Genomic DNA, 17,451 nt, shown 5'->3' with positions numbered 1-17,451 from the left:
TCCCAAGTAATCATGTTTCCTTATTCACTCTAGGTATTTGGCCATGGCAAAGCCAATGGAGAACCCACGTGGGCCTTGCTTCTGACAGCAGGCATTGCAGAGCTGGGGATCCTCATTGCCTCTTTGGATATGGTAGCACCCATCCTTTCCATGTAAGTGCCATATTTATCATGGGTTGGAGTCTCTAGAAATCGTACACAGCTGACTCTTCTTTCTGTTCTCCCCTAGGTTCTTCCTGATGTGTTATCTCTTCGTCAACCTAGCCTGCGCATTACAAACTCTGCTACGCAGCCCCAACTGGAGACCCCGCTTCCGGTACTATCACTGGTAAGAGGGCCACACTACCTAGTGAGTGGGAGGAGGAAGAACATTGGCAGGTACTACAGACAGAGTGGGGAGAAAGGGTGCAAATTCAGACTCCTGAGTTCTGTGTCCTGCTGCGCAAAAGGAATAGGGTTAGCATACGATGAGGCAATTGAGGTTGGGCTCCTGGCCTGTGTATTTGATACATCTGCTGACAAGTACAAAAGGTTGTTCACTTGAATGGAATCCAACACCCTTAGACTCTGGGCTCACATTTTAAACAGCAAACGAAATAAACAATAGTCTGCATGCTTTTCTCCCTTCCCCCTTTCTCTTGTAGGGCACTCTCCTTCATGGGCATGAGCATCTGTGTGGCACTCATGTTCATCTCCTCCTGGTATTATGCAATTGTTGCCATGGTGATAGCTGGAATGATCTACAAATACATTGAGTACCATGGGTGAGTGTCTGTAACCTTCCCGAGCTCTAGGATTCTAACCCTCTTTATGCAGCCTCTTACTCCACAGCCGGGTAACAGCAGGGGGGATTCCTTACAACCACACTCACTCACTCACTCTCCAGTTGGGTGAGAGCAGAATCATTTCCTTTTTGGAAATCTTGCTGAGATTGTGAAGGTGAAGGATCAGTTGTGGGTTTCTGAGGCTCAGGCTCTGAAAATATACAGTTGCAGCCAGATGTTTTGGGGTCTCTTACCTTCAGTTGCAGGATTTTTGTTTTCTTTTTTGTGAGAAATGCAGGTCAGAGGGCATGAAGGCTTGGAATCATGTTCCCTTGCTTTTAATGTTGAGGGTGGAAGTCATGACACCTGACCTCTCTTGTGATGCACCCTTGGCCTCCTGCATGATTGCCTTGGCCACATTTCCCCCTCCGCCAATACTTCTGGAAAGGAGGGGCACTGAGTGACTTGACTCTCCTTGAGCTCATTTGGCTGAACATTCTCTGCATCCCCCAGGGCCGAGAAGGAGTGGGGCGACGGCATCCGTGGCCTGTCCCTCAGTGCAGCCCGCTTTGCCCTGCTGCGTCTTGAGGCAGGGCCACCCCACACCAAGAACTGGAGGTAGGAAGAGACTTGATGCTTCTTCGTTTTGCCATGGGCTGTGTGTGCCACATGCAGAGACCTTGTGCATGCATATGTGTATTTGTGTACATGTGCTGTTGAGTGCTCCAAACATGCACACAAATATGCTCTTCTGTGTGGCAGCCTGAACCCACCTGCTACTTTGCTCCTTGTAAGTGCATTTTGGATTTTCTTTTCTTTCTTAGGCCACAGCTGCTGGTGCTGCTAAAGCTGGATGAGGATCAGCACGTGAAGCATCCGCGCCTGCTCACCTTTGCCTCTCAGCTGAAAGCTGGAAAGGGCCTCACCATCGTAGGCTCCGTCATGGTGGGCAACTTCCTGGAGTGTTACAGTGATGCACTGGCTGCCGAGCAGGTGAAACCCACTACTGCTCACTGGATGTCATAGGTCAAATAGGAGGCGTAGGCACTGGGGTTGATCTGGCAGTCAGGCCATCAGACTTAGAAGCCCTACTTCCTAATCCTAAATGAAGAGGACAGCTGTGGTCATTCAGGCATAATGAAATGGGATTATTCCTTTCCAATATTCAGCAGATGCAAGAAATGTAGGGAACTGATTTACACTAGTCAGACCATTGTTGCCTCTAGCTCAGTATCATTCACACTGACTAGCAGTGACTCTCCAGAATTTTAGACAGGGTTCTCTCCCTGCTTTACATGGAAATACCTAGGATTGAACTCCATTGCCATATTAGTTCCTGCTGCAGAAACCTCCAGTGTATTGATTTTTAGAGACCATTTACTCAGTAATGTCCCATCTCCACAATGCCTTCAACCCTGAAGGATAAACTTTTAAATACTTAACCAACTTACGCGAGTTGGAGTTCAGCAACACAGGATTTCCCTGCGGCAAAGCATTCCCCAGGTTGGGGCACAGAGTGCTCTCCACGCTAGTGCCCTCTAGCAGCCTTAACGTTTCTTGTTTCAGACCATCAAGCACCTGATGGAGGCAGAGCGGGTGAAAGGCTTCTGCCAAATCGTGGTGGCTGCCAAAGTGCGAGAGGGCATCTCCCACCTCATTCAGTCCTGTGGGCTGGGTGGCATGAAGCACAACACAGTTGTCATGGGCTGGCCCAATGCCTGGCGCCAGAGTGAGGATGCCCGTGCTTGGAAAACCTTCATTGGTAAGGCCTCTCCCATAGGGAGGTGAGAGGGAGGGCTTCCTCGGTCAAGGGATCCATATTGCATTACTCTCTCTTTCTACCCTGCAGGCACCGTCCGGGTGACCACAGCTGCTCACCTCGCCTTGCTTGTGGCAAAGAACGTGTCCTTCTTCCCTAGCAATACAGATCCTTTCCCCGAGGGGAGCATTGACGTCTGGTGGATTGTTCATGATGGTGGGATGCTGATGTTACTCCCTTTCCTCCTCAAGCAACACAAGGTGCTGGCGGGGGGGGGGTATCACTGGGGGAGATGAATCGGAGGGGAAGGTAAACCGGTAGATGGGGCTGCTAACTCTCTTTCCTCACTTTAAAAGGTGTGGCGTAAATGCAGAATCCGCATCTTCACTGTAGCCCAGCTGGAGGATAACAGCATCCAGATGAAGAAGGATTTAGCAACCTTTCTCTATCACCTCCGCATTGAGGCAGAGGTAGAAGTGGTGGAAATGGTGAGAGACAAAACAGGCAGAAGAAGCCAGGAGGGGTTAGGGGCATTAGTTGGTTTTTGTTTTTCCTGTGGTTAGCAAGTTAGGCGCCACACAGTCAAGGGCAGGACTTGGAGGGTTGATTGGTTAATAGAGAAATGAGGCTTGGACGTATGTTGGATACAAGAAGCTTTCTGCTGCCTACTAGAAACCATACCCTGATGCCCCCTGTTTTGTTTCAGTGTTCACCTGCAACTTCAGGCAAATTGTGAATTGTCTTCCTGTCATCTCACCCCTCCCATCCCCTCCATAGCCACAGGGCATAGCTACTCATATCTTTGTTTTACTTGTTCCCTGCCTTTCAAAGAAGCTACTAGTTCTGTTGCTCAGAGCATATCTACAACTATGCAGATTCCTAGAGAAAGGCACACAGACTAATGCATGCATCCAGTTCTGCCATTTTGTTGCACTAGGAAGAAATCTGGGCATTTCTGTGCTCTCTGAATGTACCAGAGATGGCCAGATAGTCTGTGGCCCCACTCTGTGTATGACTTCACACTTTCTCGTATCCCAACAGCATGACAGTGACATTTCCGCCTACACCTATGAGCGCACGCTGATGATGGAGCAGCGCTGCCAGATGCTTCGGCAAATGCGTCTCTCAAAGACTGAGCGAGACCGAGAGGTGAACTGGGCTAGGAAAAGTGGGAAGGGAAGGGCTTGAAAGATTAGCACTTCCTAGTCGCTTCTTCACTGATCTTCCTAGGTGCTCCCCACACAGGCGCAGCTGGTGAAGGACAGAAACTCGATGCTGCGGCTGACCAGCATTGGCTCAGATGATGACGAAGAGACTGAGACTTACCAGGAAAAGGTGCACATGACGTGGACCAAGGACAAGTACATGGCATCCCGAGGGCACAAACCCAGGACCTTGGAGAACTTCCAGGATCTGCTCAACATGCGGCCGTAAGAATCTGCCAAGTCCCTGGACACTTCAGCCCATTTCTGTTCACTTAACTCATTCTTGAAGTTCTGTCCTGCATTTTATGGCTTCCAGAATCCTCTTGGACAGTAACAAATCTACTTTTTTTTTTTTCAATCCTAGCATGCTTTGGGGTCACACTTCTGCTTCTCTGTGGCAAGACCACCTTTGACACTTTTTTTAGGGTTAGGAGTCCAAAGAGACAAGTGTCCTTGCTACTTCTTCACAGCTTTAGCTGCTTCAATAACCATACCATCAAATGTTACATAATTTCCACTGCTTCCATTTTGGCAGCATAAGGCCATTCTCTTTGTTTCCCATTTCCAGTGTGGTCCAGACCCTGTTGGCATCTTACAGATTGCTGCAGCTGCCACATTGTATCCATTCCCTCCTCCAATCCATATGTGTCTTAGTGCTTTCTCCAGTTTTCCAGAAGCCATATCTCTAAGCCAAAGCTTCCTCCAAGTGTACATCCATAGGCATGCCTGGTCTTGGTGACAATTTGTCTCTTCCTTCCTACAACCCAGGGACCAGTCCAACGTGAGACGTATGCACACAGCTGTGAAGCTCAATGAGGTCATAGTCAACAAGTCCCACGATGCCAAGCTGGTACTGCTGAACATGCCAGGCCCACCACGTAATCCTGATGGTGACGAGAATTGTATCCTTTTCTGCAGGGTCCTGTCTTATGCTAGGATGCAAGAGGGATTGGAGGTGGCAGCAGGACTGGGGTATGTGTGTATGAGAGAGAGAGAGAGAGAGAGAGAGAGAGAGTGCTATTTCCTTGACTGCCTTCTAACTGCAGATATGGAATTCCTGGAGGTCCTAACAGAGGGGCTGGAGCGTGTGCTGCTTGTGCGGGGTGGTGGCAGCGAGGTCATCACTATCTACTCTTAGGGGAGCTAGGAGGGCTTCCTCCTGATAGACTCTGTTCTGTCAAATTGACATCTGCTTCCTGCCTGTCACCACCTGCAACTTGATCTCCCAAGGAGCGCAGCTATCAGTGTCACACCTCCTATGCTTTCTTTTCCCTGTGGCAGTTTGGGGTTCTTCATATAGGGCGATTTCCCCTATTTGGAGACTAGAGTTGACATTTCCCCATGCCTTCCGTAAAGGCACATGCCGGAAACTGCATAAGCTTGTCACGAAAGGAGATTGGACTGGATTGGGCTGGGAGATGGCTGGATCTTCCCTTCAGAAAGCGTAGGACTAGTGAGGCAAGTATTACTTTGGAGGGGTCAAACAGAGCCAAAATGTAGGTTGCTTCCACCTTAAGAGTTAACTACTGGTTCTGCCCTCTGGTGGGCATGACAAAAATGGAGCAATAGGGTCCTCCTACTGGAACATGGAGGGTTTGGAGCAGCTGCAGAGACTGTTACATTTCATTGTTGAATCAAGAAGAGAGATGATTGCTGCTTGGAGAACCTTGAGGGAGGGAGATGCAGCCCTCCATTGTGCCACTTTCTTCTGGTCAGTGCCAAAGTCTTTCTGCTTTCTTTCCCTTGAAATCAAGGGGAGGGGCAGCATTTAGGAAGATGGAACTGACTCTTACAGTACTTATCTCATACCCTAATCCCTTGAGGGATTCCAAAACTCAAATTAATTGTTGGCTGGGTGTGGGGGGGGGGGGGAGTTGACTCTTAAGCCAGGGTGCAGGTGGCATATTGATGGAGGGACATACATAACTGTTCTACTTTCTTTTCCCTATGGTCCTCACTCGTATCTGGGCAAGGAAGCTAGACCAATTTGCCAGGTCCTTGTCTGTAGTGTCCGGTTGCTGTTACAGGTTGAAAGGAATAGGAGACAGAAGCCTCCTTTCTAAAACCATAGAAAGAGAAGCAGAGTATTGATATTGATCTTCTGACCTTTGTAACATGCCCTCCCTGCTCCCAAGTTGGCTACCCTTCTCTTCCCTCAAGCTTGGGCCAGAGAAGTCTATTGTGACCCTATCTGTGTCTATGCTGAGGACCCACAACTTGCTGTTTTTTGTGAGTGTTGGGAAACAAGTCCTTCCTACCCCTACAGAAGCAAACACTGGAAAAGGTGCTGTGCTGTTTTGTCCAACCCAATTTCAATGACGGATGTCTAATTCTCCTCCTCCCACCACTTTGCTAAAGTATAGTATGCAGGGACCACTCGTCTTGGGGGTAGCCTTAAAGCAGATTCAGCTCCAGCCTCTCCTCCACTTTTCTTTTAAAAGGGAAGTTCACGTAAGTTCCTCACCTCTTATTTTGGGGGAGGTCTTTTAATTTATTGGGGGGGGGATGACCTTGTTTACATACAGCATCAAGTTTTGGGGTGTGATTTTTTGCTTCCTGAATTATGTAAAGAATAAACTTTTTATATATAATTCTATTTCATTCAGTCTATACCCTCTATTTTCGTGAATCTGTTAACTGATTAGCTTCTGGTATATAGGCCTATACAGTGGTGCCCCGCTAGACGAATGCCTCGCTAGACAAAAAAACTCGCTAGACGAAAGGCATTCGCTAGCGGAAGGCTGTCTCGCAAGACGAAAAAAATTCCAATCCCCCCCCCCCTGTCAAACTGCTCTTCCCCCGTTGGTGCTTCGCAAGACGAAATTTTCGCTATACGACAGTACTCACAGAACGAATTAATTTCGTCTTGTGAGGCACCACTGTACTTGGGTCCATTCCAGTCTGGCTATGGCACTGAGACTGCCTTGGCTGCCCTGGTTGATGACAGTTGCCAGGATAAAGGCGAGGCATGCGATTGGCAGCGGCGGTCAGAGTGATTGTCGGCAAACCCCCCCCTCCAAAAAAAGCTCAACTCTGGGCAATTTCCCCCAATTTCCTTAATTTGGGGTCCCCAAAAATAGGGGCCATCTTAAAACATGGAAAAATACAGTAGTTATGGGAGGGTACTGTTTAGCACCATGGAAAGCGTCATGTGGCAGGGATCCATCTTAACCTGCATGCTGTTTCACATCTATATGATGTCGGTCATTATCAGGAGAGCTGGAACGAAGTGTCATCAATATGCAGATGAAACCTAGCTCTTTTTTTATTACAAATAGTTATATATCTATTTATACTCCATCTTTATCTCTGACGGGACTCGAGGTAGCATGTAGCATACAGCTCTCTCTTCCATCAGGATGAGGCGGCAGCTGAGGTATTAGACTGGTGCTTGGAGGGGGTAACAGATTGGATGTTGAGTAGTAAGTCGAAGCTTAATCCTGAAGACAGGTGTTATGTGTCCAGAGTTCTCATGTCACAGGAAATGGGGAGACTGCCTGTTCTGGACAAAGGAGCTGCAGGGCCATGCCTCTGGCAACCCAGAGACCCTCCCATTATTGCAGTGAGGTTGAGGACCCTTTGCACAGGCCTCTACATGCATAGCTTTCTCCAGAAGCTGGAACTATGCACAATTGGCAGGCAGAGGTGGGGTGCTCAACTATGCACAATTGGCAGGCAGAGGCATGGCCCCACTACCTTTTTCTACATACTTTCCCTCTTCATCTGACCAATATTTGAAGGGGCCCCCTGTGTGCTGTGTATGAAACAATAGTGCCTTATTGTGAATATTTTCAAGGCACTTACTGTAAGCTTCACCTCTCACCCCAAGTGCCTCATGCCCTTTTCCAGACTATTTTGGAATCTTAAGAGCCAGGAGTGCCGTATTTATTCGAATATAATGTGCCATTGAATCTAATGTGCACTCTCATTTTCATGACATAATTTGGCAAAAAAAAAAAAAAGTGCGCATTACATTCATGTAAATACAGTATGTGGAACAGAGGAAGCAGCCTTCCTTATACCAGGTCATCTAGCTCTGTATTAGCTACTGCCCTTGGCTCTCCGGCACTAGAGTTCACCTGGCACGTGCTCTTTTTCTAAATGGAGAGTGTAAGGACCTGAATGTGTGCCGTCACAAAGTATGATCAATACATGTACACATTATGTAACATGAAAATGAATGCTGAATTTATCATGTAGAGCGTCCTATACCCATTTTCAAGAAAGCTGTGTAAACACTAAAACACGTGCATAACACTTTTATTCTGCTTTCACAACGGGGAAGGTGAAAAGAACATGTCAGGATGAGCCTTCTGCTCCTCCCTTGGCAGAAAACACCAGTCTTTCACATTCTGTCTGCATCTTCATCTGCTATTCCACATAGCAGCAAGACCTACTTAGGACCCAGCAGTCTTATTAGGAGCGATGGGAGACGAGTATTCTACAGTAGCGATCCGGACATCTAAAGCAGCAGTTGGTTTCTGGAACTGGGTTGGGTCATAACACTAGACCCCCACCCGTGAATTCCATGCGCTGGCCATAAAAAAAGGAAGTGTGTCAATAAACCTGAGCAAGTATCATCACATCTCTGCTGTCCTTAAAATAAGGCCCCCAAGCACTGGGACAAAGTAAGACAATGTTAAACATCCTACCATCACTGCTTTAGTTTTTAAGCACCAAGATTTTGTAGCAATAAGAAACCAGAAAGGACAGAAGTGCTGTTCCACAGACATTGGTATAAAACATTCCCATCCCTCAGCCTTTAGAACATGTCATCTGAGTGGGGAGGGAGAAGATCACCTCCATTCATAAACACGTATTCTTAAAAATGTCAGACCCTCCATACTCACCTCGGGTGGCTCAATAAAAGCTAGCCAATCAGAGGCATGCGTTGGCAGCAGCCCCATTGATTGACATTTGTAAACCGCTAAGGCCAATCCTAAAAAGTTGCCAATTAGGTACACCAGGCCCTGCAGGAACTTCTGGCTTGAACTCTCAAGTAATTTGAAGGCTGTGGGGACAGCAGAAAATAAGTCAGAGGCAGACCACAAACATGCAGCACAGGCCCAGCTTGCTGGCCTGTTTTCACTTCTGAATATTCAGTCAAACAGGGTACTAACTACAACAGAGTTAATTTCTGTTAGCATGTTAGGAAACTATCCACATAAAAAGACATAAAAGAACACCTAGCCACGAATTTCTGCCCTATAGGGTTTAACCGTTCAGTTGCACAACAATGGATAAACCCAGTTAAGCATTTCCTACTGTTGAGGAAAGTTAGTGAGCAGAAGGTATTTATACTGAAGAATCCTCTTCTAAACACCCACACTTCAGATGAAACTGGCTGTGTATGAATTCTCCAGCCTACACAGTGCATAGCATTCTCCACTTCTATTTGTGCTAGATGATTGCTTAACTTCAATAATAGATTTGCAAGAACCCCTGAGGTCTGCACCTTTTACCTGGTATGTCCAAACCACCACTACAAATGTACATTTGTACATTTTTGTATTACTTTCTCCTAATTACTTGTTATCCTCTAGAGGTTCACAGGGGCATATACTGTATATAAATTCCCACATTTATCCTTGCCGCAACCCTGTGCATCTCTAGCGGATAAATTCACGCACACATACCTCATTCACACAACTGTTCCTGGATGACCATTTGGAGATTGTATGAAAAAACGGGAATAACCATTGCTTGCACCAAACCACCATACCTTGCCCCTTACATCTAGCTATGCACGTGCAGGAACCCGTCCTCACTGGAGGAATCCTTCAATTCCTCATGTACACTGATGCAATCCAAACAGGGAACAGTTTTACCATCCCTTCTGTTGGTGTGTACAGGACTATTCTGCATTTTCCTCAAATTCCCAGAACGCACAGTCTTTTAAACTGGGATCACAGACAAATCCCATGAGGCAAGAAATGAAGGAAACTTGGGATAAAAACACAGTTGATGAAAATACACTTACTGGCAGAGATGGACATGAGTGCTTGGATGGGCCTCCAGGCCATCATACAGACCATCATAGTGGGGAAGATGGAGATTGTGTTGCCTGCCATGTACATGATAAATAAGTTCATAGGGATTTGCTTCAGGGGGCCCAGAGCAATATCCCAGCAGCGCTGAAAAGGTGGAAGAGAAAAGAAAGGAGTAGAATCAAAGAGCAAACTTTATTCACGTTCACCTTGCCTTCTTCAAAACTCACATGAAGAGGGTTTCTGGTTCCAGTGTTCTGCTTAGCACAGAATACCAAGCGATCCAGTGGCCGGCCGGCCCCCACCCCCCAATTCTTGCAATGTGCTACCTTTTCTACTAGGATGCGATCCGTTTCCTGGACGCTTGTGTCTGGCACCTGCTTGTCTGAGTAGCCGATGGGATAGAGGGTGTCTCCCTGGCCACCGCTCCGGTCACTCCGGCCTCTGGCAAGGGAAAGGGATGGGTCACATCTGAGCTAAATTCATATACCTGCTAAATTCATCTGAGCTAAATTCATATACCTGCCAGAGACAGAGCTACCTCTGGAATCAAGCTAACTGCTTACACCAGGAAATGATACAGAGACCTCCAGTTCAGTTCATACCTGCTCCCACTGCCTGGACCACTCAACTCAATGGCCCATTTGAAACGCCGTCCGCGGTTGGTAACCAGCCCCCCAGGAGTGCTCATCACTGCCTAAGGGAGAAAAAAAGGCGTAGACAGAAACTAAAAGAGAACCTCAACCAGAGGTTAAAGACCTAAGCAGCTTGACCCTTCCACATACTTCCAGTGAATCCCAGGAAACCGCAAGCTTCTCCAATGCACCCTGCCTCCTTCCCTTCTCCAGCTCTGATAAACCAATCATTTCTCAAGTTAAGGGCTAACACTGAAATGGAACCCGAGGACCCTGGGTTTGTATGTCATGTCAGCTGAAGATTTCCAAAGTGGTTTAGGACTAATTGCAAGGTCTCAGCCTGAATTCCTTATCTCCAAAACAATGCGAAGTGCATCATATAGAATGCAGGATGAAATGTCAAGAGCAGCCTAAGCCACTATTATCTTATCACAATTCCACACACCTTGCACACCCTGATAAATGATGCATTTCACTTGTGTAATAGTATTTCTGATCATCTTACAAATCCACCTTCAAACTTCCCTGCTTCTCGTTCACCTATTTCTCTGCATCCTCAAATCACTTGCCCCTCACAGTCCATATAGGAATCTTACCAAATAGCCCTTTAAACAACTGATAAATGCCCCCAGTCTCCCACCTACTGACCTGATAAAACATTCAGTCTGCTCTCCCAAACTACAGTCTCTGAGCTGTCATGGGGCCTCCCCTGACACCTTCAAAACACCCCCATTCTCAGCTTCCCTAACAGTTATGAAAGTCTGATCCTATTCCTTTCTCAGGGTTGTCAGTACCATTAGGCAGGAGTAGCTTATTGTGAGTCTCCTGACAGCCCATTGTTGTTGATATCTGCTGTACTATTATATGCAATGATTATTGGGGACGCTACAGTGTGGTGTAGTGGTTAAGAGTGGTAGACTTGTAATCTGGGGAACCGGGTTCGCGTCTCCACTCCTCCACATGCAGCTGCTGGGTGACCTTGGGCTAGTCGCACTTCTTTGAAGTCTCTCAGCCACACTCACCTCACAGAGTGTTTGTTGTGGGGGAGGAAGGGAAAGGAGAATGTTAGCCGCTTTGAGACTCCTTCGGGTAGTGATAAAGCGGGATATCAAATCCAAACTCCTCCTCTTCTTCTACACGCAGGGTCTGCTTACAGATTATTATTATTTTACTGATTGCAGCAAAACATCTTAGGCCAACCTGGCCCTCCTTTAAATCCAACTCATGCATCCCATGACTGCATTCCTTTCTCCTTCTCTTCCCTTGACCCACAGACCCCCATCTCCAGAATTATTAATTTTTGAGGGGGAGAAAAAGATAAAGGAACAATATAATGCCTGGACTTGTTGCTGTTGTCACTAAGAGGGGAACTGCAACTTCAGGCGAAGGAGCCAGTGGGGAGGAAAAGATACCACCCCCTTCAAATCAGAATCACCCTTCCCTGCAGCAAAAGCTGCTAGACCCTCGGAAAAGTCCCTGAATAGGATCTCCTACCTTTGACGTCCTCGCTGCCTCTTCGGAAACACACTCGCCCCGTTGCTTCTATGGCCCCGGCCGCTTCCTGTTCCTGTTTCCGGTGACGTCACTAAGCGTGGAAACCATGGCAACCCCTCTCCCCAATCATCTCGCCCTAGGGCCTAGGAGATAAAACGACTCTCCAATAGTAAAAACGACTTGCTTGCATATGTGTGCGTGTTTATAATACGCTTCGCCCCGGATATATAGAGAGGAAAAGGTCGTTAGACACCACACAAGCCACACAGCCCTTCTTCACTCTTCCGGGTCGGCATAAACCCGCTTCCCTCGCGTTCCGCGGATACCACCATAGAGGTGCCGAAGAGCAGAGCGGCAACATTTGGTACCTTCCGGAAGCGATTCTTTACCGGAAGTCCAGGCTGCGCGTTTGTCTTCCCTTCCATCTCTATGGTCTTCATCGATCGGTGGGTTCGTTCAGCGTCTCTCCCCGTCCTCCGCGCGTGCGCAGCCAGCTTCTTTAGCTATGAGAGTCTTAGTGGGTGAGTGAGGAAGGGGAGCGTGGGTGGGGGTGGTCCAGAAGACCTTGTCGCTGTTTTATTATTGTTGTTATGCAAAAGAGGTTTGACAAGCTTTTATTGCAAAGGACGCCGGGAGTTGAGTTACTGTTTGGAGGTTGTGATTTGCAGCAAACTCTGAGTTGCAAGCAGTGCCGGATTTACATATAAGCTAAACAAGCCAAAGCTTTGCCCCCCCCCCCAAAAAATATTAGAGCTTAATAATTATTTCACTATTCATATACTTCTTCTTAATTGTATTTCAGTTCAACAATTACTTTGAGAAAATACATATTTTGTTATGTGCAAATGGCTTTAGATACCTGTTATGTCCCATCACCTCCTGGCAAATAGAAGGGGAAGAAGTGGAGGCAGTGAGAGATTTTACTTTCTTGGGATCCATGATCATTGCAGATGGTGACAGCGGTCACGAAATTAAAAGACGCCTGCTTCTTGGGAGGAAAGCAATGACAAACCTAGACAGCATCTTAAAAAGCAAAGACATCACCTTGCCGACAAAGGTCCCTTCCAACTCTATGATTCTGCAGTAAAATATCTCCACTGCCCACCTGGCTATTGATTTTCCTCGGGGTCTCGGTGATATTAAGCATCACTCACATGGCTAATGCATTTGTCTGTAATCTTATGCATACTTATAAAGTTAGGGACGCGGGTGGCTCTGTGGTCTAAACCACTGAGCCTAGAGCTTGCCGATCGGAAGGTTGGCAGTTTGAATCCCCGCGACGGGGTGAGCTCCCGTTGTTCGGTCCCAGCTCCTGCCCACCTAGCAGTTCGAAAACACGTCAAAGTGCAAGTAGATAAATGGGTACCGCTCCGGCAGGAAGGTAAACGGTGTTTCTGTGCGCTGCTCTGGTTCGCCAGAAGTGGCTTAGTCATGCTGGCCACATAACCCGGAAGCTGTCTGCAGACAAACGCTGGCTTCCTCAGCCTATAGAGCGAGATGAGCACCACAACCACAGAGTCGTCCGTGACTGGACCTAACGGTCAGGGGTACCTTTACCTTTTTACTTATAAAGTTGGAGGAAGTCCTGTAGAATATTCCCTTTATGCTTCATCAGAGGCATCCCCACACTATTTCACAAGCTGTAAACCACCCAGAGGGGCTGGGGGAAATCCAGCCAAATGGTTGGGGTATAAATAATAAAATAATAATTATTATTATCAAAAGTTAATTTTTAGGGTAGGAGGTACTCTGTACGTGCAAAGGACTGGGCCACAGGATTTGTTTGTTTGTTTATTTGTTCGTTTGTTTTAACTCCTAAGCACATCTACTCAGCAGCAAGTCCTATTAAATTCAGTGGGACTTACTCTTTGGTAAACAGGGTTAGGATTGCAGCCTTATTCAGTTTGAAAGGTAAAGCCTCTTGATTATTTGGGAGGGGGTCATTTTTTGTGCCTCCCACTACTTTTCCTCTCATTGCCTGGTGAGCTATCCATTATTTCTCTGTATATAGCCATTACTTACAAAAATAAAATCATTTGTTTTTTTAAAAAATGCAATTACTCTTTTCATATTGAAATTAGGTGGTGGGACTGGATTTGTTGGCAGAGCCTTAACCCAATTGCTGAGGAGCCGAGGGCATGATGTCACCCTGATTTCCCGCCATCCTGGAAAAGGACGGATTACCTGGGTATGTGTTGTTGTCGTTTAGTTGTGTCCGACTCTTTGTGACCTTATGGACCAGAGCACACCAGGCACTCCTGTCTTCCACTGCCTCCCGCAGTTCAGTCAAACTCATGTTAGTAGCTTCGAGAACACTGTCCAACCATCTCCTCCTCTGGGTATGTGATGAGGGCTTATTTTAAGCATGTGCAGAATTTCCACAATTCCCTGGCTCTGCTGCTGTGCTTTTAACCTGGGGGTGGCTAACCCTTTCAGCCCCGAGGGCCACACCACCACCTTCCAACTCCTCCAGGGGCCACATGCTGGCACACCGGATGTGACCAAAATGCACAAATTACACTGCCAAATTACAAGTGGTGAACAGAACAGGCTTCAGAGAGGCTGTAGGAGGGGAGCCACAATTAGCCATTCACTGTTCTTTTAACTTAAAGGTGTGTACCTCAGGCCAGAAGCCCCAATGTGGCCCTCTGAGGTTCTCTGTTAGGCCCTTGGGGTTCTCCCGAGGCCACATCCTATCCCAGACACACACATGCTAGGTAGCTGTAAGGTATCGGGGCCAGTAGAACAAAACAGAAAAGACAGTTTCACTCCGACCCCTGGATGCCGAGTTGCATATCGGTAGAAAGAACCGATCAGGAGTGGGATGGGCAAATTTGAGTGGCATGGAGGCGCTTGTAGCTAGAGTGACTAATGCTGTACATTCCTCCTCCTCCTAGGATGAAGTTTCCCGCTTGGGACTCCCTCCTTGTGATGGTGCGGTCAACCTAGCTGGAGAAAATGTCCTTAACCCCCTCCGGAGGTAGGTCCCTGGACAAGATCACTCGGGGTGATTAATACGACTTTGCAGCTGACCCTGATATCTGTATTCCTAGCTGTAGTATCAAAGCTGAGCCGAGGGGAAGGAACAAGCAGTTGATAGGACAGGCCCAAGGGACAGTTGCCGGAGGTCTAGTGTAGGGTTACTAGACGTCCCCGTTTCCTGGGGACAGTCCCCAGATTTGCAAATTTGTCTCCGGACAAATTCCATCCCCGGAATGTCCCCGTATTTCATCTAATGTCCCTAATCTAATGTCTCAGCAGCCTGGACCCAGCCTGGTTTCGCAGTTGGCTCTGGCTAGGAGCTCAGGAGCTGCCCACTATCGTGGTCTGGGTGGTCCAGACCGTGGGCCACATGTGGAACAAAAACTTAGCAAGCTGCTCTGAGACTTGTGTAAAAGCTATTATTTGTAGAGATAAAAGGATAGTTTCTTCCAATGCTGCAGATGGAACGAGTCCTTCCGCCAGGAAGTGGTTGCCAGTCGGATAGAGACCACAAATACTTTGGCGAAAGCCATTGCAGGAGCTGAGCGCCCACCTTCTGCCTGGATCCTTGTCACCGGCGTAGGTATTTACCTCCATGCTAGCTAATACTGTAGCTTCGCTGTCCACGGTGGTTGCTCGTAGCGAAATAACTATGGGGGTAGAGTGCATCCCCTCAGTCTTGGGAGCTTGTGAACCTGCAGTGTCCTATGACTCCACAAGCAGTTTGACAAATATGAAAAGAAAATGGTATACCAACACCTAGGAATCTGAGGAAGGATGCCGGCTGCAGCCTGTTTTATTGTTAGGGATGCTATGGAATGCCCACAAACATTCTGTGTGCTCGGGTGAATGTGTCAACAGTAGAATGACCGGCTGAGAACATAGGTTATGTAAGGGGGTGAAGAATAACTCCTCACAGGACCTGGGGACAAGGAGGGGTGGTGTGCTGTTGGCAGCGGGGGTGGGGGGACACATACGCAGGGAAACTGGGAGGTCCCACAAGGGCAGGAAATCCAGAACTGGCTAAAGTCAGAGTGGGCTTACCAAGGATTTAAAGTGATTTTAGAAGGGCTTAAATGAAGGATGTGTCAGAGAGATAGAAGCCTAAGAGAAAGACATGAAACTAGGAGAGAAAGGAAACAAAAGGGCCCTTCAGGACTGTCACTTACAAAGTTAAAAGCAGTTGGGGAATTTAGGAAGCCTTAATGCAGGTTTCTTGTGACATAATTATTCAGGGTTGGCTGCTTAGGTAAAATCCAGGTACAAGATAAGTCACACTATTGGTAAAAGATGTGTCCCAACCCCAGGGTACTACAGACCCAGCTACACCACTGAATACACAGAAGAGAGTCCTGGCGGAGACTTTGATTTCTTCTCTCGCCTGGTGACCCGTTGGGAGGCAGCAGCTAAAATCCCCGGTGACGCCACACGCCAGGTGGTAGTGAGATCTGGTAAGTTGGGGAGTAAGGGCTGACAATGGAGAGAAGGGCATCGTGGGTCAGCCTGGATGTGGCGGCATGTCGCCCAGAGACATGAGAGGCCGAGGGTGAGGTCATAGCTCTCATAGCCTCAGCGCCTGTGTGTCTGACTCTGAGGCCGATATCCCTTCATACAATGTGGGCGAGAGTAGCAGGTGCTTACAGGCTCCGTTCACCTGTCAGAACTGTGGTCTGAAGGCACGAGATGCAGCAATCCCACTGAAGCTCAGCAGGCTTGAGACCGCATGGGAACCCCACCAAAACCACCGTGGGGAATCTGCTCATCCCCCTTTCCCAGATTCTATTAAGGATGTGCCACGAATGATTGTACACTCGAGGTAGATGGGAAGGGTCAGCATCCTGCTCTTCTTGCTGAATCAGCCATCCGGCTCCGATAGGGCCAACACGTTTTTCCTCGTTGCTCACTCTGAGTGTGATTTAACTTCCACAACTGTGTAAAGCCAAGCCCAGGAGATGCTTCTGTATTAAGCTTGTGCAGTCTATAACCCTGCGCAACTCACCTCGGTCACTTCCCCATAAGCGTTTTCTTTTTGCCAGTAAGCTTGCACTCCCTGAGCAATCATTTTTATTTGTTCTCCCTCTCTTTGCCTCCAGGTGTGGTGCTGGGCAGAGAGGGCGGGGCTGTTGCCCAGATGTTGTGGCCCTTTCGCCTCGGCCTGGGAGGCCCCATCGCTTCTGGCCGCCAGCCGTTTCCCTGGATCCATGTGGCTGATTTGTCAGGCATCCTGGCCCATGCGCTGGAGCGGGAGGGCGTCCGGGGGATCCTGAACGGCGTCGCACCATCCGCCGTTACCACCACCAATGGGGACTTTGCCCGGGCTATGGGGTCGACGCTCCAGCGGCCTGCCTTCTTGCCTCTGCCAGGCTTTGCTGTGTCAGCCATCTTTGGCCCCGAGCGGAGTGTCATGCTGCTTGAAGGACAGCGCGTGGTACCCAAACAGACTCTGGAGAGCAACTACCGCTTTGCGTTCCCTGATCTTCCCTCTGCCCTCCAGAATATTTTAACCTGACCCAGGAAAAAAGTGTGTCTAGTAGTAGTAATTACTTGGTAGATGAATTCTGCTGGTTTCCTCCCACCCTGCTGCTTTAATAAGTTTCAGTTCTGTTGGTTTTTGCTGGCAACACAC

The 17,451-nt window shown here is 48.0% G+C and overlaps 3 protein-coding genes across 6 annotated transcripts in view; 2 read left to right on the top strand and 1 right to left on the bottom strand.

The window, feature by feature from the left end:
• The window catches only part of SLC12A6 (solute carrier family 12 member 6), a 43,535-nt gene extending 37,217 nt beyond the window's left edge, over nt 1–6,318 (top strand). Inside the window, exons 15-26 of one of the 3 annotated variants that reach the window (XM_033170920.1) lie at nt 34–152; nt 229–327; nt 644–763; nt 1,277–1,381; nt 1,588–1,756; nt 2,330–2,525; nt 2,613–2,782; nt 2,879–3,010; nt 3,564–3,671; nt 3,768–3,952; nt 4,496–4,629; nt 4,774–6,318. In XM_033170920.1, coding sequence (XP_033026811.1) covers nt 34–152; nt 229–327; nt 644–763; nt 1,277–1,381; nt 1,588–1,756; nt 2,330–2,525; nt 2,613–2,782; nt 2,879–3,010; nt 3,564–3,671; nt 3,768–3,952; nt 4,496–4,629; nt 4,774–4,865 — 1,629 coding nt within the window. In that variant the 3' untranslated portion in view covers nt 4,866–6,318. Of the gene's footprint in view, nt 1–33; nt 153–228; nt 328–643; nt 764–1,276; nt 1,382–1,587; nt 1,757–2,329; nt 2,526–2,612; nt 2,783–2,878; nt 3,011–3,563; nt 3,672–3,752; nt 3,953–4,495; nt 4,630–4,773 lie in introns of all 3 variants that reach the window. The other 2 variants (XM_033170919.1, XM_033170921.1) reach the window with 2 other exon arrangements.
• Nucleotides 6,319–7,971: 1,653 nt separating this feature from the next.
• On the bottom strand, nt 7,972–11,948 carry EMC4 (ER membrane protein complex subunit 4). 2 transcript variants are annotated; one of them, XR_004427886.1, is made up of 7 exons: nt 11,844–11,948; nt 10,320–10,411; nt 10,044–10,158; nt 9,708–9,861; nt 8,578–8,738; nt 8,136–8,260; nt 7,972–8,099 (listed from the first exon to the last, which is right to left on the bottom strand). XR_004427886.1 is itself a non-coding variant. In XM_033170493.1 (6 exons), exons 2-6 carry the CDS (start codon nt 10,403–10,405, stop codon nt 8,225–8,227), a joined length of 552 nt encoding a protein of 183 aa, XP_033026384.1. In that variant the 5' UTR covers nt 10,406–10,411; nt 11,844–11,948; the 3' UTR covers nt 7,972–8,224. The 2 variants fall into 2 exon arrangements, 1 of the variants encoding a protein (XP_033026384.1); XM_033170493.1 differs by having other exon boundaries at nt 7,972–8,260.
• Nucleotides 11,949–12,287: 339 nt separating this feature from the next.
• SDR39U1 (short chain dehydrogenase/reductase family 39U member 1) lies at nt 12,288–17,393 on the top strand. The gene is made up of 6 exons (XM_033170653.1): nt 12,288–12,364; nt 13,925–14,031; nt 14,741–14,823; nt 15,287–15,408; nt 16,133–16,276; nt 16,919–17,393. The coding sequence occupies exons 1-6, from the start codon at nt 12,349–12,351 to the stop codon at nt 17,332–17,334; spliced, it is 888 nt and encodes a 295-aa protein (XP_033026544.1). The 5' UTR covers nt 12,288–12,348; the 3' UTR covers nt 17,335–17,393.
• The last annotated feature ends 58 nt before the right edge of the window (nt 17,394–17,451 follow it).

Source organism: Lacerta agilis, chromosome 14 (assembly GCF_009819535.1).
Source record: "Lacerta agilis isolate rLacAgi1 chromosome 14, rLacAgi1.pri, whole genome shotgun sequence".
Lineage (NCBI taxonomy): Eukaryota > Metazoa > Chordata > Lepidosauria > Squamata > Lacertidae > Lacerta > Lacerta agilis.
This window is presented reverse-complemented; position numbering and strand designations above follow the sequence as displayed.